The 25,849-nt window shown below is 35.3% G+C and overlaps 1 protein-coding gene across 12 annotated transcripts in view; it reads right to left on the reverse strand.

Annotated features, from left to right (window-relative positions):
- Positions 1 to 25,849, reverse strand: part of AUH (AU RNA binding methylglutaconyl-CoA hydratase) — a 169,825-nt gene that overhangs the window by 106,355 nt on the left and 37,621 nt on the right. For 10 of the 12 annotated variants that reach the window (XR_010353231.1, XR_010353230.1, XR_010353229.1 and 7 more), the window contains exons 4-6: positions 21,342 to 21,428; positions 6,069 to 6,161; positions 5,079 to 5,135 (exon numbers count right to left, since the gene is read on the reverse strand). Coding sequence is in view for 4 of the 12 variants with exons in the window: in XM_064404380.1 (XP_064260450.1) it covers positions 5,079 to 5,135; positions 6,069 to 6,161; positions 21,342 to 21,428 (237 nt within the window). In the remaining 8 variants the exon portion in view is untranslated. Of the gene's footprint in view, positions 1 to 1,259; positions 1,391 to 5,078; positions 5,136 to 6,068; positions 6,162 to 21,341; positions 21,429 to 25,086; positions 25,163 to 25,849 lie in introns of those variants that run through there. The other 2 variants (XM_064404382.1, XR_010353236.1) reach the window with 2 other exon arrangements.

Here is a 25,849-nt window from a genome sequence, read left to right on the forward strand (position 1 = left end):
ATATGCCGTCTTTTCTACTTCTTGCAATCACAGAATACTTCCCCTTGTGAAACTAATGCATCTTGTTCTATTGAGAAATTGGGAAGTTTACGTATGTTTTTTACAAGCACTTTTATCTTCACAATAACAGATCTAATACTGAGTGGTATATAAATACAATACTAATAAACAAAAGCAGACGTGCCTGAAAGGCATCATCTATCAATTACAGGCTTAGTATGACATCCACTGTGAAAATCTAGAGATAAACAACTGAATTACATCACAAATTGACAGTTTTAAAAAGTTACAAAGCAGAAAAACAAAGGACTTCAACAAAAAAATGCTCCAAAAGACAATCTTTGGCTGAGGAGAAAGTTGTCACTGAAAGACACTTCCTTTTCAAGCTGAGAGACATCAAAAACTACATTCAATTAATGACAGATAATTGCACTTTTTCTAATGTCAGTTTGGGAAACAAAATAAAGAGAATGAATACAATTTTCTTGTGTAAAAAGACTCTGCCCACACTACTTTGAGTTCTGTACAGACACAGGATTACACAGAAAATAAGTTGTTTAAAAAGCTTTTAACTAAGAGATCAAAAAATAGTAACTCCTTTTAGCAATGAATAGCTTTGAGAAATAGCAATGAATAGCTCCTGACTGATAACAAGCACCTCCTTAAACTGCAAAGCTAATGGAGTCTGCTTTCTCATGAAATCCTGTCTCATACAAAATACTTCCTGTCCACTGCAATGAGTATTCTGACTGAAATATTATCCACAGCTAAGACACACACAACTTCTTCCTGTACCTTTTCTTGCATGCCAAAGATCAGGTTAGTTTGTGCTGAAACTTTTTCATCTGAGGCCAACACAATTCTTCTTTCATCTGGCCACCTATTTTTAACAAAATTCTGGGGACTGTTTGTTTTTGCAACCTCTACCCTGTAAACCACAAATTATACCACAACAGGCTAACAGACACCGAATTCAACTTGAGGAAGAGAGAGGATGAGCAAACCCATACACACTCTGAAATACAATACAGCACAGAAGAAACAGTCTAAGAGATTCCTGGACTACATGGAAGATAATTTCCTGACAGAATTGGTGAGTGAGCCAAGAGGCCAGGTGCTCTATTGCTATTTATGAATAGAGAAGGATGATTTGCTGCTCAGAGGCCATCTAGGGCACGGGTAACTATGAAATGATAGTTTTCAGTTCTCAGAGCCGTAAGGAACGTAGTCAGCAGAATTGCCACCACAGACTTACAGAAGAGAGACTTTTGCTTGTTTAAGAGGCTGGTTGATAGAGTCCCTTGGGAGGCAGTCCAGAAGGGCTAAGGCTTTCAGGAAGGTTGGACATTCTTCAAGAAGAAAATCCTAAAGGCAGAGGAGCAGACCATCCCTATGTGGCAAAAGAAGAGTCATTAGAAGGAAGACCAGCCTGAGTGAACAGAAAGTTTTACTGGAACCCCACAAAAAAAGAAAAGAGACTTGGGGAAACCCCTTGCTTCAGGCTTGAGGCAGAGTGGCTGGAAAGCAGCCTGACAGAAAAGGACCTGGGCTGCTGGTTGACAGCAGCTAACATGAGCCATTTGTGCCCAGGTGGCCAAGACGGCCAATGGCATCCTGGCCCGTGGCAGCAATAGAGTGGCCAGTAGTACCAAGGCAGTGATTGTCACCCTGAACTTGGCACTGGTGAGGCCATGCCTTGAATCGTGTGTCCAGTTCTGGATCCTTACAGAAAAAATATTAAGGCGCTGAAGTATGTCAAGAGAAGAGCAATAGAGCCAGTGAAGGGAGCACCAGTCTTGTGAGGAAGTGCTGAGGATTGTTAAGCCTGGAGAAAATGAGGCTCAAGGGAGACCTTATTGCTCTCTACAATGACCTGAAAGGAGGCTGGGGTCAATCTCTTTCACCAAGTAACAAATGCTTCAAGTTGTACCAAGGGAGGTTTACACTGGATATCAGGAAAAATTTCTTCACTGAAGTTTTATCAAGCGCTGGACAGGCTGTCCAGGGAAGTGGCTGAGTCACTTGAGTGGTGTAGATGTGGCACTTAGCAACATGGCGTAGTGGTGAAATTGGCAGTGCTTATTTGACAGCTGGACTTCATGAGCTTAAAGATCTTTTCCAACCTAAATGATTCTATGATTCTATGTTTTTTGTGTAGGCATAAGACCACTTTTGCAATGGTGATTGGCAGACTCTCCTTAGAAAACAAAAAACCTTCAATATTCATTCTCAGGTAACTTTCCCATTGCCAAGTTACCAAGCTTTTCTCTCTGTTACATATTTCACATAGTTCATTGAATGTTGCCTTCCTTACTAGAAAGTGGGATGTACTCAAGAAGAAGAACAGAAAGTTTTTCTGCTTTTCCTAGTTCATGTTCTGGCAGTTTAAGCTTTTCCCATAGTGAAGAAAACTGGGTTTAGATTTCCAAATGCAAAAGGATAATCCTGCTCCCTCACAATGTGAACAGCAGGTCTGTAAACATAGCTATTGTATAAAAAAAGGTACTGCTGCCATCCCACTTGGTCTTGCTATATTGTCTGTCCTGGATGAATTTGCTGAGGAGATTCAACCTGCTACAATACAGCATACTCTATAAATGCCTACTTGGTCAAGACCCTCAGCAGACTTAGAAGGAACATTTTGGTTAACTGAACTAACTGCTGGTCAAACTCAGCCTTTAGAAAGTTGCAGTACATATGTGCATAATCAAAAGAAACATTTCTTGCACCTGGGAAATCTGTGTTGGTCAATAGACAGCACCTCACTGTGTCTTGACAATCACATTTTATTAGGAATGGAATAAGCCATAATATACAACACGGTCCAAAACATAACAGCTGATATGCCCTGGATCTATATTTTAATTCCATTGAATTCTAGTAACAATCTTCTAACAAAGCTCTTTGATTATAAATTTCTGGGGTATTAAAAAAGCAGACCCTCAGAGTATAAATATGTTTTCCATATAGCTTCAAGCCCTCACATTAATTATCACCCAACTTAAAGTTACATCTGTCAGATACACCTGGCAGCTGACAGAGCAGAATAAAAACAGCAGCTTGCCAGAGTACAGGGACCTAGTTCAAAGAAGCAACTCAGTTTGCCAGCAGACGTCAGGTGTACTAGATGGCAGCAGAAATCTATGTAGGCCTCTTAAGAGCCATAGCTCACTTTTCAGCTCCACTCTGTTTTGGCTCAGAGCAGCTTGAAATAAACACTCTCAGAAAATATTCCATTAACCCATGAAGAGTATGGTTCAAGTGTGTATATCTGGCTTCTCTAACTAAATTATATATCCAAAATTCCTTCACTCACTCTTCACTTTCTTTCTTGTGCCTTTCACAAAAGGCACAATCAGTTACTATTTGGATGACAAGAAGCAAAAAGGACTGAAATACTGTCATTGCTCAACAGGACTGTTGTAAGCACAGCCTGATGAGGAAAAAGTTGTGGTTGGCTCAAATATATTGAACAAAAACAGCTGTCAGAAAGGCTGATAGGAATAGGCAAAAAAATTCATCACTGAACATACCCCAAAATGTTGTAAGTTGAAAAGTCAATGTAACAAGATTAAATCTGTCACATTTCCAAGGACATACACCTGAATCATTATTTTAGGATGAGGAAAAAAAAAAGATTTTTCACAACTCAGTCTTTGAATAGCAGTAAAATACTCTGAATGAAACTTAAAATTAATCAGCTAACTAGAATTTTAAGGTAAGAGCACAGAAGTTTGAAACATCTGTAACTAACTGAAGACAAGGAAATAAGACAACCTCAAAAAGTTGAATACAGGGAATATATGGAGAATTTGAGCTGAATTTCTTGATCTAGAGAGTATGTTTCTAATACTGTCCTCCAGAATTACTTAGGAAAGGAGGGAGTGGGAGGACAAAGAGCAAAAACTGACAACAAAGATAAACAACATAAACTTCTGTCTTTTTCTTTACTGAGACTTATTTCCAAGGCATATAATTTCATGACAACACCACTATCAGTAAATACATCTTTAAAATCATCTGCATTATTATCTTAATCATCCACAGAAAAGAAACCAGACATCAATCATAACTGTTTTCCTTATGTAAAACGTAGCTCTGACCACAGAAAGTGTTGATTGAAATCACATCTCAACAATAACCAAAATAATATAGCAATTGAAATTGTACAATAATTGTCCAGATTAGTCATAGGATGGGACAGTTTTATACACAAAGTTCATACCACTACTGCCATTATGGTTGATTTTACTGGTTTTTTTTATGTGACCTGCAATGGTATCCACTACAATTGGATATAGTGCTTGCAAAATAGGTTCCATCCATTAGAAAGAAAAAGGGAGCAAAGAAAGAGTATAAAGTTCCCAATAACTCCCAGAAATGAAGGCAAAAAATGACAGGGATGCACTTTTTTTCCCAGCTACTGCCCTTCTCCCAGAGTTCCAAATATCTTAATTCAAGTAGCAATAATTCATGCATAAAATTATAACATAAGGTTTCATAACAACTCCTTGAAAAATATGTATTACACAACTTTCATTCACCTTGAGTATGTGAAAAGCAAGTCAATTGGCCTTCCAAATAAAAAAGAAGATTCTGACTCAAAAAATCTTGGCAAGCCAACAGATTTATCCAGAGCTACACTTTCAGCTCTTAAACTCTTTACAGCCAATATACAAGCAGCTTGAAAATAGAATTTGAATCTTAAAGTACCAAACGTTATGTAAAAGTGGATCTTAATTCAAATAATTGGTTTTGTACATCCTTCTTCCTCGCTTGATCCTTTGCAAAATTATTCAGCCTCCACATCAAGACATTAAATGTCATTTACAGAATCACTCAATGTTGACTTAGTTAATGAAGACTTTGCTTAAAAACATAATATACAGGTGACCATCCCTGAAGATACGAAATACACTTTTTAATCATTTTTGGTAAATAATACAAACAATAAGCTGTAACACATGCTATAATACTTAATAGAAATATAAGAATAAGCACCATAAACAATTAAAAATCTAACACTAAGTACATATGTTATTTAGTTATCTGTGGTAGCAAAAGCAAAACATTCATACCTGCACCTGGAATGATCGCCAACTTTGTTTCAACCAGGCCCATTTTAGCAGAAGATGCTAAAAAATAGAATGTAAAGGAGTTCTTACTCTAATGTAGAAGGAAAAAAATCTATGGAAAATAAATAATGATGACCTAGCAGTTTGTTAATATGTTAAGTTTTCTTCAAAAAGAAAAATAAATCACTTTTCAAAGAATTTGTTTATTGAAAAAAAATTCACATAGATCCAATTGACCTGCTTTTAGTGAAAGATCCAACTACTTCCATCAAGGCAAATTCAGTACTTTATTAATTTTCACATAGCAAGTAAGCAATAACAGTGAGTAACAGAGACTTGCTTTCAAATGGAAAGTACTAAAAGAAAACAGATGTTATTGCTTAACATCTTATAATGGGGTAGAATTCTGTCTCTGATTATTTGAATTCTTTAGGTGATAGAATATTCTCTAAAGTAAAATAATTTTATAAATCCTAGCTTACTGGCTCAGAACCAAGTATCCATTTACTTTCCATCAACAGGCTTTACAGTACTGACAGCTTATTAGCTCAAGGTTCCTCTTTTCAAGAGTGGTTGTCAATTTTATAATTTAATTTCTTATGTAATAATACACTTACTAGTAACTTTTGTTTTTTCCCTGCACTCTGTTTAGATAAAATCAAGTCTCTGTCTAAAGCACTTCAAATGCACAAAAATAAAAAAAAATTAAAAAAGAAAAATAATTGCATGACCCTATTCGCAAGACTGATAAAATTAGGGTCAGAAGAATCACATAAACGTTTAACAAAACAAATCCAGCTAACAGACTTAAGCTGTTATAAATTAAATATTAGCAAGTACTTAGACACGTTTCTGCTAAAGCCCTTTAAAATAAGGGGTTATAAACAATGTCAAATACAAAGTAAGTTTTATAAGACTGTTGCCAACAGACAGATTAGTCAAGCCAGCTATAACACTAATTACCCCATATTCCATAGCAGTATTCAGACCTACCTGCCACCCGTATATCACAGGCTAACGCAAGTTCTAGGCCACCACCTAAGGCAGTTCCATCTATTGCAGCAATAGTAGGTACAGGCAGATTAGCTGAAAAAGAAAGTACCAATTAACACCAACCTCATAAAGAACACCTCTGGAATGTGATTTCATTAATTTTGCTCATTCTACAGTCCTACTTTCAAAGCTAGAAGCTGTGTCTTGACATTCTCAGACCACCACTGGCAATAATAGCCAGCACCATTGCCCCTTTTCTCTTGTAAAGCAGCAGCTAACAGCTCAATAGAGGTGGGAAACTCTTCAGTCTGACAAACAAATGCACATACTGCCAGCACACATGACAGGTAGCAGGGCTCCAGAGGCCTGTGCGACCATGGCATGGTTTGTATGTAATTTATCATCGGTGTTCTGACATAAGAAAGTCATTTCAACAATCAGCCTAAAGTACTGCTTTTCACCTTGTGCAAATTCAAGTTCTTGTCATCCCCATTCACCACAAACTCAAAGTTTGATGAAAAATGCATTTTCATTTTAGAAACACACTTATATATTACAGCTTTAATTCTATTTAATGTAAGAGTTAACACAAGCTATCCATTTTAAAATATACTCAAACAGTAGTCCAGTAGTATTTTGTTTGTTGTTACTAAAGTTTCAAAGATAGCCAAAAGGAATTCATTAGCTGGACACCTGGGTGTACAGCTTGTTGAAATGTTAAATCAGTTCTTGACAACAGGATTTTTTGCAGATGTTAAAAAATATTTTCTTTGTTTTAATGTTTCAGCTACTTTAATTCAATGACCGGGTCATTCAGTTTCATTAGCCAAAAACAGAAGAGAAAAAACTCTTCTGTTAACATAAAAATGAAAATTATGCATGAAAGACTTTAAAATACTTATTTCCTTTTAAAATCTAGAAGGATAATATGACAAAAATTATTATTTCAATGTATTAATTAGAACTTTTCCTAGTGAACTAGCTAGTTCTAAATTTAGAAATTGTGCTACCTAGCTTACCTTTTTCCTGTCTGACAAATAAACTTCAGATGACTTCATTCAACAAAAGAATCAATTAAATATTGGTACACACCAGCATGACAATTATTATACAAGCCTGTAGTCCTTCATTGGTTAACAAACAAAATACATAATTAAACAAAGGTTATTTTAGCTGCAAATTGACCTGCTTTTATGATTACCAGCTAATGAAAATCCAACTGTCTTTAAAAAAAGAACAAAAACTTAGCAATGCTTTTCAAGATTCTAACAGATGCTTTAAAACAAAGTTCCTGGGTTACTGGTTTAGATCATGATTAACAGTGATTATCTGAATCAATTTCAGTACCAAAAGAGACTACTGATTACTGTGTGCAAGAGCTCTTTCAGTGGCTTAAAAGAGCTCAAGGTATCCATTATAACTGCCATCTGCTACAGAAGGCATAGGAGACAGAGGAATAGTAGAAAAATCTGTTCTTTCTCTATTTACTTCTTCTTAGTTATATGGAAAGGCAACTCTCATTTCCAACAGGGCACGGTTGCTGACAGAAACTTATAACCCTGTCAACACAACCAATTTGCCAAACAGTCTTGCAATCTTGCTAGCTGACACAGCTAGCCTTTCTCTTAAAGAAATATGCCTTTGCCTTGGGTAAATAAAAAATAGTTTGCCTGAACATGAAGGCAGGGTCATTGTTAACTGCAGTTTCCAGCAGTTACTGCCTGTATGAATGTTCCATTTATCAGAGACCAGCAAACACTATCTTGAGCACTGTTTGCATGGCTTTTGCAGTACTCCAAGGCCTTCCTAAGATAAGCAACTTCTGGAATTAGCTATGGTGCAATTCAAGTAGACTATTACACATGGAAATGGAAGTTACAGAATGAGTATTATAAAACAGGTTGGTTTCAAGAATTACAGCCAGCTCCTATCATGAAATAATAAAAAATCATAATTTAAGGGGATAAAAAGCAGTTTGACAATGTTAGAATCATCACTTCCCAAGGATACTAATTTGAAAAGATCACCTGACATAAGAGTTGACAATGAATGAAAGGCAAAAGACAAATTCCCAGTAATAGACTTGTGTGTATCTATTACACAAATTTAAGATATTAATCCTTTTAACATGTTCTTGCGAAGCATCAGAAAAACTAGCACAGAAAAAAGTTAGTAGTCATTGGAGATTGCAAACTGAGTTTCCAGGCAACTAGAACTTTATAACAAGGGTAAAGTTTCCTGGAGTATTAGTATTTTGTAGCATAAGAAACACGTGATCACATTTATCTGCTGCCAAAACTGTTGAGCCCATAACAAAAGCAGAAATGATGTTTGACAAATAATGCCCTGTAGGCTTAATTGAGTTGTATGCACTCAAACTTTAGGAACAATAAATTACACATACAGACAGGTCAATCTCCACAATGATTCTACATGATAAGGCTCATTTGCTATGAGTGATAAAAAAAATATTTAAAGGTTTGCCAAGAGCCCTAGTGGTTTTATACTTCAGCATTCCACATTTCTGTTAGTTCAAATAACAGGATATAAATTTCAGGCAATTGTTGTACTACTACTCATTAGTTCTAAATTCTAAATGTGATACAGGTGTAATCATGAGCTGCATAGTGAATAAAAAGGAGTTTAAGATATATATAAACTAAACAGATTAGCTAAACTAAATGAGAGAGTACAACACAGAGACAAGAGCAGACCATGTATATATAAGGATTAAAGTTGTTAGTAGTAGTAGTAGTTAAAAAGACTAAGTAATGAGCAGCACTAAACTTTAGGTAGAGAATTTCACTGAGTTACTATAGTACATCAAAAGTGTGAACTATGAACTACTAAATAATAAGGCAGTTCACACAATTAATTCAGAAAGGATTACTTTACACATCTATTCTAATGTAAAACATGCTTCTTATTCGGTAAATACAGTTCTATTCTGCACACAAAACATGTTCCAAGCAAATGCCAATAGTCACATCCTAATGTAACATCAATGCTTAATTATATTATATACAGAAAAGTAAGGTTCTAAGTACAGTAAAGAAATAGAAGGGTCCAATTCAGTTTATGTTATGTCAGCAACAGAGCCAAACATAAGAAAAAACCACATCCCTATATTTGAGATCACAAGAGCAGAGACTTCTAGCTGAAGAGAAGACAACTGTGAAGAAGGAAAAAAAATATATTTCATGTATTAAGTTGTTTAAAGAATAATCTCTTGGCACAGAAGCTGACAAAGCTGGTAAAACAGGATGCTTAGTGGCTATTCAAGACATGATACATGTAGAGTGACCAACAGGTAAACTGAAAACCTTCAATAAGAGAAAATATACTTAGTAACATTAGACACCTCAACCCAAAACCAGCTCAAACGAAACAGAAAATATGACATATAGCAATATAAAGAAATTAATCTGCTTTCTATTCTACAGTAACTATGAACTTTCAGCTCAACTTCAGAAATACATCCCTGGTAAACATACATGTCACATGTAGTTTTAGATTAGGTGGACCAGCAGCCTCTCAGGTCTTGAGATACCTCCTGCTTTCCTGTGATTCTTCATTTCTGAAAGGTGTAGAATAGATTCTCCCACAGTTTTGCCATGAGTACAGAATGCCACAGAGGGAGCACTTTGCAATTAAGCATATAAAAACATACATAATGTGTTGGAAGTAATTTCAAAGAATCACAGCTGTTCTGAGGCAGGTAATTGTTATTTCCCCTTCAAATGACTTTCCACATGATGTCTACTGCTGCTGACTAACAAGGGATTTCCTTTCTGCTTAGAGACCATGATATGACAAACAACAAGCCAGCATATGAATACAGGCACCTGGTCTGGAGGATTTGACCACTAAATAGTTTCTCAGATATGTGCCATAACACCCACACAGCTGATTCATACTAATGCAGATACTGACATTCCCCAAATAGAAAGCAGAAAATGCCTGGATTCCACTGACCTGAATCATAAATTACTGTTCAGTCTTCTCACTAATTTATTAAGGAAGTTCTTATAAAATTACAGATATGTAAGATAAAAGATGGGAGGAAACAGGATTACATGTGACACTTTCTCAGTAACTCTCACATAGCCTTTTTTTATTCCTACACAACCTCAACTTCTCATTACTGACAAAAAAATAAATGGCCAGATCAACAAGGAAAACCTACTTTCCAAGTTAGAAAAGATGAAGGAAGTATGAAGAATGAATACATATAGTAAAACCAAAATGGCAACAATTCACATATGAAAGCAGCCTTCTTTTTATGAAACACTACACACAGGAGATTTCACATAACAGGCAAAAAAACCACTTTCTTTAGCTGGTGTCCCATTACTCAAAGAAAGACCCATTAGTAATGCTGATCCCTTACTGTGAGTTCTTGAAACAGGCAGAGGAAGAATAATATGGTTATCCAGAATTCCAGACGTTGTAATTTATGTTCCTGGTCAGCCTGCATGAACTTCTCCCAGCTGATTACCTTAAAATATTTAACATCCAGGAAAAATAATTGCAAATTCAGAATATATAAAATTAAAAAAGACCAACCTCCTAGGACTATCTTCCTTGCTTGCTAAACAAATTTATACATGTAAGATTTTCTGTAAGCAATTGTACCACATACTCATATAAACAGAAAAAACCCTCACTCCTGTGCTAGAAACAAGATTTTGAGATTTAGACTATTCAAGTGCCAATGAAGTGTATGAGAATCACCCATTTGTAGCCTGGCAGCTGTTGCAATCAACCTGATGAATACCTGCAGTACTCCCTTCCTTTAGCTCAGATGTAGGAGTCATCATTAAAGAAATAAAATCTATGAGACACAGAATTCTGTTTCTCTAAAAGAAAAAGGTCTGCAGTGTTACTGCAGTACCACTTCATGATTCCCACGAATCAGAAAATCCCATTGAAGTCCACTCAAGCCCTAACAATGCAAAAATTCAATACAGATATAATTAGATACAATTAGATACAATGAGATATAGAGATATAATTAACTTCTTATATCTTAGTTAACTTAGATATAATTAATTTCTATTTTTGAAGTACTTTTTACAGATTAGGGCAAATATTTTCAATTCAACTAATTATAATAGTCAGAATTTGGTATCTACAAATATGCAAATGAAGCCCCAGTTTAAAGCCTGCCTTTTTATGCATTTGATACAAAACATTAATGAAACGAAAGACAGTCACCTTAACTTCCCTTGCTATTCCTGTGCTGTCCTGTACCTGGACAATGTTCAAAAAAGGTCCTTATTGTTCCTTTCTAATCTTAATTCAGTGGCCTCTGGCAACCAACCTTCAGAAAGAACAGCTATTCAGATATAAACCAGAAGCTTGTCACTACCTCTAGTACCTACCGAACCAGATTCAAAATTCTGACTTGTCTTTAAGAATTCTTGTTACCCACAACTAAACTGAAAGTAGTGAGCATACTCTACTTGCCTCAAAAACTGTGAGTATCCATCTAAGACAGAAGTAGGTACAAAATTCAATTTTAAATGACAATACAACTGAATTGCCACAGAACAAAGAAACAGATTGTCCAAGCTATTTATTCCACACATGCATTTCTGATTATTTGACAAATAAGGCTGATTAGTGAACAGCTTACTAGGACAAGCAACTTCAGGGGGCATTTCCAGCAAGTAATTTTTCCTTTTGAATAATGGACTTCATAAATGAGGATGAATTGTATAAAAGTATCTTGCATACTGTCAGTATTATATGGATTACTAGAGGAAAATATGCTATAAATTGAGAAAGAGATTAACAGTTCCCCAATTTGTTATTTAACTCCAGCAAATACGAAAGTGTGGCAAATATCTGCAGTACATGGGAAACCCTCAAATCACAGAACAGCTGAGACTGAAAGAGACTTCTGGAGCTCACCTTGTCCAGCCTGTCTGCTCAACCAGCATCACGTTGAACAGGTTGCTCAAGCTCATGTCCAGGTGATTTTGGAAGATCTCTAAAGAGGGAGACTTCAGAACCTCCTGGGTAACCAGTATCAATGATCAGTCCCTTCACAGTGAATAAGGACTTCCTGATCTCAGGGAGAATCTCTTCTGTTCCAGTTTGTGCCCATTGCCTCTGGTTGTGTCAACAGACACCACCAGAGATAGCCTAGCTCCATCTTCAAACAACCTCATATATTGCTGAGATCACCTTGTGAGCCACCTCTTCTCTAGTCCTACCTTGCTCAACCTTTTTTCACTGAAGAGATGCTCTGGAGCATTCATCACCTTCAGAGCCTTTCACTTTTCAGTAGCCCTACCTTTTACTTAGGAGTGTAGAACTGGCCATAATACTCCAGCAGTGGCCTTACCAGTGCTGATGACAGCGAAAGGATTACCTCCCTCAACTCTTGCTAACACTGATCCTAATACAGCCCAGGATACCACCATCCTTCCTTGACACAAGGGCACAGTGCTATCTCACATTCAACTTGGTGTTCCACCTAGACCTGCAAGGCTTTTTTGCGCTGCTGCTTTTCCTATCATTACCCCCAGAATGTATCTGGTGCATGAGATTGTTTGCATTTTCCTTTGTAGAAATTATTGAGGTTCCTATTAGTCTGTTTCTCCAGCTTGCTGAGCTCCCTCTGAATCCCTACGATTTTACATCATCAGCAAACTTGCTGAGTCTACATTCTATCCCATCATCCAGACCATAAAAGATGTCGAACAGGACTGAATCCAGCGCTGCCCCTGGGATACAGACTGGCTAGGGGCCTTCAAGCAGACTTCATGCTGCAGATGCACAGTCTGGACCCATTCATTCAGCCAATTTTCAATCAATTTCACTGCCTTTTCAACCAGTCCATACTCAACAGTTACTCAACAAAAATTTTACAAGAGGTACTGTCAAAAGCCTTACTAAAGTCAAGGTAGACAATATCCATGTTTCTCAATCTAACAAACAACAAGAAACAATGTTTCTCATCTAACAAACTTATCATTTCATCATAGGTTGGCAGACTGGTTAAGCAACATTTCTCTCCTCTGACTCCACCTTATGACTTTCTTGTCCCTCGTGTGCCCAGTAGTAGTTTAGCTTCCACATTTAGCTGTTCCAGAACCTCTCTATGGAGAAATTTTAATCTACAGATAAGAAAGCTCCCTCCTCATTTCTTAGTACATTTATTTAAATGTAGTAACAACAGAGACTTCAAATTAATAAAATGGTCACATGCTCCCAAAATACTAAGTACATATGTGTAGACAGATTCCATGATTGAAGTTCACCCATTAGGAAAGCAAGAAAGGGGGGAAAAAGACTTATATCTTAAGAGTGAGAATGTCAAATAAAGAATTACAAATATTAGTCTTGTTATTACAAAGCAATGCACTTATTTACGTGCTATTTATCTTTAGCATATATTTCAAACTAAAAATAGCTTAAACCCATATAATACTGCAAGTCTATGGGCTGATTCCCACACTAGCATGAAAGGTTTGAGATCTGTTACTTTACAGTTTCTTTATGAACCCAAAATCTCTAAGTTGTCTGGTTACAAGTCATAAAAGAATTTTCAAAAGGTCACAGATATAAATAGGAATTTTGAATCAGCAGTAACATTATTCAAAACTATATCCTAGCTTGCAGAATAACTGGGAATGGATTTTTACTTTGTTTTTAAAATAATTAAGTTTATACCTAAATATTCTTATTTTGTGACTCAAATAAATTTCTCTTCCACCTCTTCACTACTGAGATTCTTGATTTCTCTTGCTGATGTGGCTCTTGATTATAAAAACGAAGATCTTTTAACTTAAAAATAATAAAGGGGGAGGCATAAAGGGCATAAGCTATGCCCCTTGGCTGGCAATTAGAGGTGGTCCATGCGCAGTTCTGATAACTGGAATATTCTTTATACTAGGAACATTATGATCACAAAATTACATTTAAAATACTAAATAATTTATGTCACAGGAAATCAGAAAAAAAATATTACAACATAGCACAGTATCTTGATTTCATTTTTGGGGACTTTTTCCTGAAAAACAACATTGTGATGGCATATAACCTTTGCAATGAGTTTTGTTTCAGGCAGTTACCTTGCCTTGCAAAATCTGTAATTGAGTCAGTGACTACAAGAGTTTCCTTTCATTTTCAGTTGCAAGCACTACTGTCAAAAAAAGAGTCTTCTACAGGGGGAAAAAAGCTAACAGAAACAAAATACTTAAAACAAGTACTTTCATCCATTCTGTAACACTAAGAAATCCAACCAGCATATGCAGCAACATTTGAAAGTAGCTGAGAGAGACTATCAGGGTAAAGAAGATCGGTCAAACCATTCTTGCACATGGCAAGTAATCAAATGCTACAAAGCTTTACCTCTCATAACTGCAAAAATAATGATAAAGTGATTATTCAATTTATTTCTATATCACTGTATGTTTCAAAAATATATTCATCTGCAAAAACAACCACACTTTAAAGTCTGAATACAGAATTCTGTGCCATACATTTGCTTGTCATAACCGTGAAAGGCTTTTAGGTACCCTCTAATTCCTGTGCTTTAGATAAGAAGCTTAATAAACTACAATTGTTGATAGACTTGAACATTACTGTCTTTGCTTTAATACCTTCAAAGTCCAGGCAGACAATCAATAACAGTAAAGAAGAGCTGCACAAGAAAACCCCATATTTTTTAGTATTTGTAAAGAAATTTTCCTTGTTAACGAAAATGGTTACTGCACATTACAGCTGATTATTAAGCAAAATATATCAATAAAATTTTTCTTCCATTTATTTTGACAGAGGCTAAAGGACCTCACTCAATCCTATTAATTTCCCAGTTTCGTCCATTAATCATTCACTCTCATATATGACATAGAAACACTTGTTTTTTGAATTTAAAAAAAAGTTTCAACTTTAATAGAGGAATATTATGTTCTTTATTTTAAAATTTTCTATTTGGTACTTTATTAGAACACACACAGTGTGTTCTACATTCTTGATAATAGAAACAGAAACTGGGAAACTAATGGGAATGAAAGAGGGGGTTTAATTAAACCCTTCATCTACTGTTTTCTGTATCCAATGCTTCCATGATTTTTTTGTTCTATAGAAAATAATTTGGATATTTCAATAATCTCTCAGTCCGAGAAACAGATTCTTCACTTTCTTCATATTTACTAACGTTTCATCTTGTAGTCTCATTCTGCCCTCAGTAAGACAATAATGAAGCAAAACCTAGATAACAAAATTCTCTTTCTGAGTGAAAGCTTTGGAAAAAAGAAAAATTAAAATTTTTTTTTTTACTTTTTTACTCTTACTAAATACATTTAAGAACTTATTACTCGCACAAAAACCGCACAGCATGTAATCAAGCAATGGATTTATGAAACACAGAGATGTTAAATTAATTCAGTTACATTTTTACATTCTACTTCTATAAAAGTCTTTTTTTCTTTCTTAAAGAGCACACAAAATAAAACTCAAACTATTGTCTATATAATATACACAACAACTATAGTCTCTAATATAATCTCTGGTTGTTAGGAGAATCAAATTAGATATGGTTTTCATTCTTTTAATTGTCTATTTGTCTGATTTACAGTATAAAGATAACTACCATTCTTGTTTGACAGAATACTTTCCCCAGTCTAGTGCTAAATATTTTATTTCTAAATTAGCATAATTTAGCAAGTAATAGTTTCAAGCCAATTAATTTACAGAACACGAAACACTCCCTAATATTTCACAGTAAGCTTTTCTTTTTCTTTTCACAAGCTAGCTTAGTAATGTCATCAAGTCAGAGCCTACCTAGGCAAAAGGTGTATTCACTACAAGACTTGACAATTCTGAAGTCAAAATCTCATGCTTGGCCCAATAAGTGAGCTCAGGATTTCTTCAATAGAAGAGTAACTTTATGCTTTCAGTATCATGTCAGGAGTTACTACCCTCTGAATATCAATTCGTTCAAGGAACAGAACCAGAGAACAAGACAGGCAAAGTAAAGAGCTAACAAACTTTTCTTTCTCATTCAATGATTGAAACATACCATTTCAAACCTGAACAGGGTGAGGAAAGGATAGTGTTACCAACACATCAAACATGCACAGTGCGGCTCTGGGACAGGGAATGGAAGCCCTGGACAGCAAGTGATACTGGAGGTCTGTTTTAACACAATGCAAACTGGGTATGCTGATCTCAATATACCATTTAAGTGAGCAGCACCCTACTTTTGGTACAGTTACCTTTGTGGAAGAAAACTTAAAGAGCCATGTCCAGAGTATATTTTCTTGTCCTCCAGAACAACATTAGGAATTACTACCAAAGAAAAACTTAACTACTGCTGAGGTTATGTTGATTTTTGTCACAGCTGCACAGCAGCACCAGGATCAGATAACACTTACTCAAAGGCTATCTTAAATTAATTCAATATCAAGAGAAGAAATAAATCTGCCATTGGAAAACAATGAAGAGCCTAGCGACACACTCAGAATGCTGGCACTCAAGGACTGTATCAGTTATGCTGTACACTTAATCAAACAAGCAACATCATAGCCCAGCAAGAGAAATACTGTGCTAGAATCTATATTTCAGTGTCAGCAACACAGAAAGAGCATGATGCCTGAGGCCAGCTGTTAAGCATGGCTCTGCTAGCTGTAATTTTTCCTTTTTCAAATTTGATAGCTATCTGAAATTTTGTTCAGCTTCCCTATGAACACAATTCATAGTCTGTATCTCCCTTCCCTAAGAGAGAAATCCACAGTTCTTATCACAGGATTTCCAAATTAGAATACTACATTTTTGATGGCCAGATCTACTTCCAGCAAACACAGATGGATTTGATGAATTTGGTAAATTTTGAGTGTTCATTCCTAAACCAGGATTTAAAATGCTAACCAAACATCTACAGAAGCCTCACAGATTCAAACAGTAAAACAAGGCACAGCGCAGACCTCATCAATGATAATTCTTGATTATTTTTAAACCTTCACAATGGGAAGGTGGGGTAACAGTTAGCAGATCAGCAATCAAGTGAAATATTTTGTCATCTTGATACAATTCTTGGGACCTCTGAAACAAATTTTTGACAGCCTCCATCCAAAACCAAACTGTAGCATATAACATGACACCAAAAAATGCACAAATGCACAATCTTCAATAGTCAAACTAGGAACTTTTCTGAAAAGAGGATGTTTGTCTGAAGGATGAAAAAATGCGTTCTTTTAAGTAAATTAAAAGTTTGTTGAAGACTGAAAGGCAGAAGGACAGAAGAAATGTTAAAAAAAGGAAAAAGAATCTATAAATATACAACTGTATCTGCACTCAATAAAATAAAAAGAATACAATAAAAAACACAAATGCAAGCAACCGACCACAAGGTGCTTTTATTCCAGATGATCTCATTCAAAGTGGAGTATGTTAAAACTAACCTTATCTGACAGAACTATGTATAAACAGCTACTAAATATCACCACTTATTAAAGTTGTTTCACATCTTATGGAGAAAAACGAATCAAATATTTTCAACAAAGACCTGTAAAATTTGTTATAACACAACAAAACTAACAGAAAACAAGCAACCTTAGCATTTTATTAAAAAATTCATTGTTACTTCAGATCTAGGTTCCATCAGGCCATGAGTAAGGGGTTTTGTCTCCAAATGTGAAAAAAAAACCAAACAAGCCTGACCACATGTTAATTTTTAGAAGCAACCAAGAAAGTCAGTTTCCAATTTTTATTCCCTGTTTATGGATTTGGGAACTTACATCTACATGCTTTGGAAAAGTTTTGCTAGTCAATGACATTTCTCACTTAATAGAGCTTGGAGCTAAATGTCAATTTGAATAATTGCATGTATTTGTTGAATTAAAATTATTTCTACATCTTCAGTTTTTATTTTTTATGAAATATGGTGTTTTTATTGAGGAGTGTGGTTATTGCATTCAGCTCCATACATAGCCTCAGTCTGTTTTGCAACTGAAATTCTGAAAGATAACATATACACACTATCACAGCTCTGACCCCACAGTCAGTATAAAGAACAACATGGATTTAACAAGAGGCACACCATAAAATACATATTGAACATCTGACCCATAATGATGGGGTTTTTTCCTTCCCAAAGCCTCAAGAGCAAGGCTTCTGGAGATCATTCTCATTTGACTTAATTTAGCCAGGCCTGTCTTGTCGTGCTTAGTTACAAGAGATCTATTAAGGCTTTTCTCTCCCAGTTTCTTTAGGGTAAAGACAACCTTACATCAGTAACAAAGTGCTTCAAGGCAGAATATGGTAATGGACAAGTAATCTTATAATTCTTACTATTAAAAGAAACAATAACAAAGAAAAAACTAGAAAAAAACCCAGACACACACACACACACACAAACCCAACCCCCAAACAATTCCACAATTCTGGTATAATTTTAGCAAAAGCAACCACTGCTAAAAACAGAGGCTGTTTTCATTTCCCCCTCCCCAACTTAAAGTTCCAAGTGCCGCAACTAATGGGGCTCTGTTCAATTTTTTCAGCTATTTTTTAAGCATTTATTTAATAACAAAATCACATTTGCTGCAGTCTTACTTCTTCACCCAAATTTAGTAAGAACTTATAAATTATTCCCATATAAATAAGTGCAGTATGCTTTTAATTTCCAGAAAATTCCCTTCTGCAGCTGTATACCAAAATGATACTATAGCTTTTTACAGAACAACCAGTGTAAGAATTTTAAATGTAATGACATCAACAGAAACTAAAGAAAGCCAAAGGATGTAAATTCTAAAAAGTTAAGTTTATCTAGTCGTTCAAGACATAATTAACCTTTACAGTAATTTGTCTATAAAGGTAAGTTAATGGTCTTCTTTCTGAAAATATACCTAAAAAGACATAACTCCTTACTAGGTCACACATCTGAATACAAATGCAATTATCAAAACATGACCCAGTTCTGAAAAGCAATAAGTAGAATATATTTTAAATGAGATTATAGTATTAAACTCGGATAGCAAAAAAGAACAAAATAGGAGATTGGAAATATTGTTCCCTAGCTACAAACAATTCTGCAGTGGTAAATATTAATTTGAAAATTGTTTCCCCTCTTTAACTATCTCACAGCATCTTAGCTGTTGCTGGGCAAGAAAAATACCATTATTATTTTCAATTTACAGATTAATTGCAGTGACCAAACACAAATACAATGTCCCTATATTATGTAATGACTTGCTGTAAAATTAATATTCACTTCTATTCATCAGGGCACGACACAATGGGACATCATATGCACCCAACCAATCTAACCTCCTGTATATATTTTTCTGATACTGTCTACCATTTCCTGATGTAGAGAATGGCATAATGAGACCCCATCTGGGGTAATGCGTTCAGCTCTGGGGTCCTCATCACAGGATGGACATTGACCGGCTGGTGCGAGTGCACTCTGGAGCGAGCCCAGAGGAGGGACACCAAGTTAATCAGATCGAGCACCTCTCCTATGAAGGCTGAGAAAATTTGGATTGTTCAGCCTGGAAAAGAGAAGGCTTTGGAGCGACACAAATGCAGCCTTCCAGTACCTGAAGGGAGTCTAGAAGAAAGAAGGAGAGGGACTTTTTACAGGAGTTTGTAGCAACAGGACAAGATGAATGGATTCAGACTGGAAGAGAGTAGGTTTTAGGAAGCAATTCTTCACTGTGAGGGTGGTAAGCTACTGGAAAAGGTTGCCCAGAGAAGCTGTGGATGACCCAATCCCTGAAAGCATTCAATGCCAGGCTGGATGGGACTCTGAGAATGGTCTAGTGAAACTGACTGAGGTAAGTAATTCACTGCAAGCCTTTAACGTAACAGTGAAAATTTGCTTATATATTCAGTAGTTAAATACTCTCACAGCAACTTTAATAAAGATGGAAAAAAAAAAATCAAACATTTTTCTCAGGGTTTTTCAACCCTGAGGCAAAACAAAGCATCAAATAACTGAACATTTTCCAGTCATTCAGTGAAGAATGCCAAGTCCAAATATTTCTTCAGACTTTAGAAATATTCTCACTTAAAAATTTCAAAATAATTCATTTAAAAAAAACTATTTACTAATCATAAGAAAATCTTGAAACCAGTTGCTCATATTTGAACACTAATAGTAGCTTAAAGTATTTCCAGTAACTTCAAGCCAAGAAAGGCTGAAAAATTATTACTTAATGATAAGAAAACTACCCAAAATTCTTATGAAGAAAATTATTGGAACAACTTGTTGCCACTTGCTTGGCATTCCAATCAAAGGGCAAGTACTAGCATGACATATAGTATCAGCTGCAGGAAATTAATGATCTATTCACGTTGTCTAGGTATTTTACAGATTTCGCTTATTTAAACAGCCCTGAGTGTCTACTTCACTTCAAAGACATGACAGTCATTTCAGGACATAAGTATCTGCATGAATTATCTAATCAAAGTTTCATTCTTAAGCAGGTTGTCATTTACCTAAAAAAACCTGTGTTATCCATTCATAACATTCTGCCAAATGAAAATGTTACACAGCGTTCTTAAAGAAATGCATTGAAATACATTTCAGAAGCTAAATGTAGAAAAATAATTCCTTAAAACATGGAACACTACACTTCTCTTTTCAACAGATCTTATTGGCAATAACCTGTTGAAAAGTAATTATATTTAAATTGATCAGCAGAGATGTAGAAATATAATTACTTGTTGGTGAATTCCTAAACAAAAACCTGCAGAGAAATTACTATCCCTAAGAACTGGTACAAGTTGATTAAAATCCAAAAGTATTAACAGGTTTTACTACTTCTTTGTTTTTACTACCAAAACATATTACACAAAATTTTAAAAGACCTTAGTAGCTAAATTTATATTAGCAGCTGATGTTTAGCATGCTTCTAAAACATATTAGACCGTACTAATTATAGAAACCACAAGAATGCAATTGTAAAACCTGAATTCTAAAGCACATTGATGTCATTGAACAATCCATCCTTTATGAAAACAGCAGGACAAATCACGTCTATTTCAGTTGAGATTTACCTTATCTAGCTTTCTTTTAAAAAAAGAAACTCAACTTGGAACATTTTAAAGGAATAAATGTACCATGATTCATATGTATCAATATACTCCATAATCCTTATGGGTTCTTTCCAATTCAAGATCTGTGATGCAATACTACACAGTCAGGGATACTCTACTACCTGTCAAGAATTAACTGTGCATGTTTATGTCATTCCTCTGATCTACCATTCTCAGGCTAAAGTTACAACAACATTTTTCAAAGGAGAGGTTACTTACCCAATTCATTAATAGTTGCTCTTGCTCTGGAGACAAAAGAACTAACTTCACTTGAGTGCATTTTTGCCCTTTCCTTAAGGTCAGCACCTGTAAGTGACATTTCAGACATGTGTTAGCAAACTGTAAAAAGTATTGTAGATACATTGTAAAAAGTAAAATATTTTTTCATTTATAAAAATTTTAAGTCTACTTCTAAACAAGGAGTTTACATTGGTTGTATAAATTTTCCACAGATTTCAAGGAAAATATTAACTATTTATCAAGGTAAGACAAAAACAAAACCAAAAAGTCCAAAACAAACAAACAAAAATTAAATTATCCCTAGAAATATTTTCATTAAGTATATTCTTCCCAGTGACATTTATTTTTCTCTTATTAAAATAGTTTATGAAGAGTAGCATTTATGCTTATGGTTCATCTGTCATACTATTTTATTTTCCCAACTGTGTCAGAAAGTCTGATAAATACATGTTTTTCTTATTGTACTCTTGTTATTCTCTTATTGGTACATCATACAGTACCTACATTGCATGATTTTACACTAAGAGACTCTATATCTAAATAAAAATGCTATGGTGGACCAATTTTTCAGTTCACTTTCCACTCATTTACTTATATTTATTTTGGAATAAGTAACATACCATAACTTTTTGTTTGTCAAAAAAAAAGCCATGTCTTGAAAATTTTTACCTATTTCTTCATGAGTTTATAAAAATTAAGTCGGTTTAATAAGCATAGATACGGACAAAAATGTGTTTTTAAAATCTGAATTATATGAAAAGCTGACATTTTCTCTCATGAGTGTGTAAAAAAAAAGAAAACTAACAGAAACAGTAATAATAATAATAATAGCTAAATATAAAAGTTTATCTTTCTTGTAGATGGACAGTACATTAAAAAGGCAAAACCTGCAGAGACACATTTATTCTCTAAAGAAATGAAACAGTCACAAGGCAACTTAATGTGCATTTGTTCCATTTGGTAAAAATTAACCTATTGATCTAGTCTCTTTGCATGCTTGAAAAGGCTAAAAAAAAAATAAAAGAAAAATGAAAAAAAAAAAAAGTCTAACCCTGCGAATACTATCCATTCAGGAAAATGCACTGAAGCCAGATTATGTGAAGACTGTAGCTCAGAATTTTAAATTATGCAGTCATAGGTTTCATTTCACCTTCTAACTTCCTGGACTTAACTCAAGAGAAGCCATCCTGACCCTCTTCATCAAACATTGTTTTAGACATAGTTTTGTTGACAGCATTAGCTGTAATGCTAAATAGCTCTAGACTAGCTCTGTGAAAATCAGTATCTCAATCAAACGTCTTCTGGTGGACACCCAGTTGTTGCTTTAAAGTACCATGCCTAATAATGCAGCTCTACATCTTTCCTTCTTCTTCTGTCATAGCAAACCTCATCATTTAACTGTGACTTCTGTTCTCTTTCTATATATGTCAATATAAAAACAATGAAGCATCAGTCCTGGCTGCATTTGCATATTTCTTGCTAAGTAATGTTAAGCCTAATTTACACCAACAGGCCCTTTGCCAAAAACTTCCAAACAATCTTCTAGAATGTGCCCCAACTGAGACAGTAGGACAGGCCAGTTGCCCAGACAGTACAAAACAGCTTATTACAGTCAAGCCTGCACTGCAGAAAAATTGCAACTGCTACCTTAGAAATTCATAATCAATGCATAAAGAAATCTTGCCAGGAACCCAAAAAGCAAACAAAATTTGCACCCATCAATCTGGACAGAACTCCAAATCAAATAAAACTGCAAGCAACTTTCACAAATCCATTTACATATAGAGTTCTGGAGCTAAAAGGAGCTTTTGAAATGTCGTGTTTAAGAAGCTAAATGGTAAATTGCTTTACAAGTCACATCAGCAAGGATGAGAATGAAAAAATATCATTTACTTGATATCAGTTAAAGTCTGGATCTAGCTTCTTCAACTCTGTTCAAATCACTGCCTATGTAAGAAACTGTATGCTTTATGTACAAAAACGTCTTTGGCTGTGCAATATGACTCAAAACTTCCACACACTGAAATCCTGCTCACTGGGCATTCCCTTGAAAAACATTTTAAAGAAAATATCTAGCATTACTGCAAAGAAAATCTTCCGTCAATACAAGATTAAAGCCATTTTTAGAGTTTGATTTATTCAGACTAGAATATATGCATAGAAAAATGGACTCAGCCAAAAGGAACCAACACTTCTAAAAAAAAATACACTGTAGACTTCTTCCATCAGTTAGAATACACATTTCCTTGAAGACATTTACATAAATTGATTGAATATTTAACAAAAACCTTGTTTAGGAATAGATTAAAATATAGCTGCTAATTTAAAATTAACAATATAGTCAACTGTAAAGAAATTTCAAGTACATAGCTGATCTTAGTGCCTTAACCAACTTTTGTAAACTAACATTTGCTTTTTTATGTGTTTCTCCCTCACAAATGTCAAGGAAATGCAGCGTCCTTTTGATAGCCCTTTTTGTATTTTAGCTCTCCAAAGAATAGTAATAGTAACTGAAGCTTTTTTAGGGGGAAGAAGTTTAGTCAGAAGCCATTCACTGCACTCCAAAAGAACATATGCCTTGGCATCCTCCAGGTCACAGGAGATGGAACTGCCACCAACTTAACTTTTATTCCTGTTTTAAGATCTGACTGCTCAAAGAATTATTGATGAATTCTGACCCATATAGCAAAGAACTGCTCACACATTTCTTCAAAATCTATTCTTAAGTCAGAAGTAGAAAAGGTTTTGTTTCTGAAGCTAGCCATGAAGGAGAATGCAAGTTGAACCAGAGTTCTGCTCAGCTACTAAAACCAAAGACCACCCCTCTCACCCCAGGTTTTCTACTTCAAAGTAGCTGAAAATAGTCTTTGCTTAACTGCTGAAAGCAAAAAAGTAGCTAAGGTTTTCAAACCACAAAAAGCCTGACACAACAAAACTGTGATTTTTCTATGGGCCACAGCTGAAATCTGTGGACAGTTTGACCTATCTGCTCTCCCACATCCACTCCCAACAGACTCCAGTGACTCTACTGTGGGTCCATTCCTTCCTGCCACACTGAACACAGAGCCCTCTAAGACCTCCTACCCCAGAAGGAAAAGAGCAAACCCAAGCTACCAGGGAGCAGAGGCATGTGAACTGTTGCAGTTTTGATGGTACACTGTAATTATGTCCCCACATCCATCCAGTTTGTACTGGAGCACGAATCGTTGTTTTCTCCATATTAAGCTTCCTTAATCTTGATGCTTTAGCTCACTAAATGATTTTAATCCACTCAGAACAATAACAGAATCTGTGGTTTAAGGAGTTATGCTCCCCAGTTCTCACCTCACTGCTCCCAGCATTTTAGGAACCACATTTTAAAGCTTGTGAAATGCCATTTTCAAACTACGACCTGCTACTGCAGGACAAAAGAGAATTGCCACAGTGAAAGACTACATCAAGACTACCATCAACCACTCCCTCCTACAGCTATGTCAGCATTCAGTCAGGTACTCACCACTTGTGAATAAACTCTAATCAATTTAATTCACAGAAGTATCACTTCAAAATTTACACAGCAAACTGGTAGAAGAGAACTTTCCTGATGACTTCCAATGAAAAGGTATGTTTGAAAAATACCAGTACAAACAGCAGTTGTTTAGTGGTCAAGTGTTGATTTGGTCTTTCCAGATCAATTCTTGAAACTGATGTAAGGAAGATGCATACTGTTTTAAATACTACCTACACTTCTATTGAGGTTGGTCAATCCAAAAGAAAATCTCTGTAGGATTTTGATCCATGACTTTCTCATTTTCCTCCTCCTATACTGGAAGAAAATAGGAAGATTAGTTTGTTTGCCTTTTTAACCTTACTTTCCCTAAATATGAAAACCTTGTCGTAGTAACATTCTTTTGCATGGTTTCAAATATTCAGCTATTTAATGGCCGGCTGTAATACAGTAATTCTGTCAGTTGAGAGAATTATTGCAGCATGTGCCTGGCTTCTACTTCACAATGATGCCAGAGAAAATGTTTATTCGAGAAAGCCAAGGGCAGTCCAGCAAGATAGGGATATTATTGTTATTCACCAGAATTTTCACCTACACCTATGTATGACAAGGATGGCTTGTAACTCACAGAACACACCAAAGGAAACCAACGTTTATAGTGATTACTCTCAGCCCATGGCTCCTGCCTTATTTGGATATTTTTACAAACTTGCAGATCAGAATTTATATACTGTTGAGAAGCTGTATGTTGTGTTTGTAAAATACATTCCAAAAATAAGCCTCACTTTCCAAATAATATAAATGCCTAGAAATCTTCTTGTATAGACTATGCAACTTACAAAACACACCCCAAAATCTCTAAATTAAAATGGCATAAAATGTAATGATTTATATGTGATACTTAAAGAATTTACCTTTATTCAATAAATACTTTGTATTAAGAAGTAGGTCTTTTAGAAAGTTGGCACACCAAAATTAAACAGTGATGTTTCTATCAAGT

Source organism: Passer domesticus, chromosome Z, assembly GCF_036417665.1.
Source record: "Passer domesticus isolate bPasDom1 chromosome Z, bPasDom1.hap1, whole genome shotgun sequence".
NCBI classification, from domain to species: domain Eukaryota; kingdom Metazoa; phylum Chordata; class Aves; order Passeriformes; family Passeridae; genus Passer; species Passer domesticus.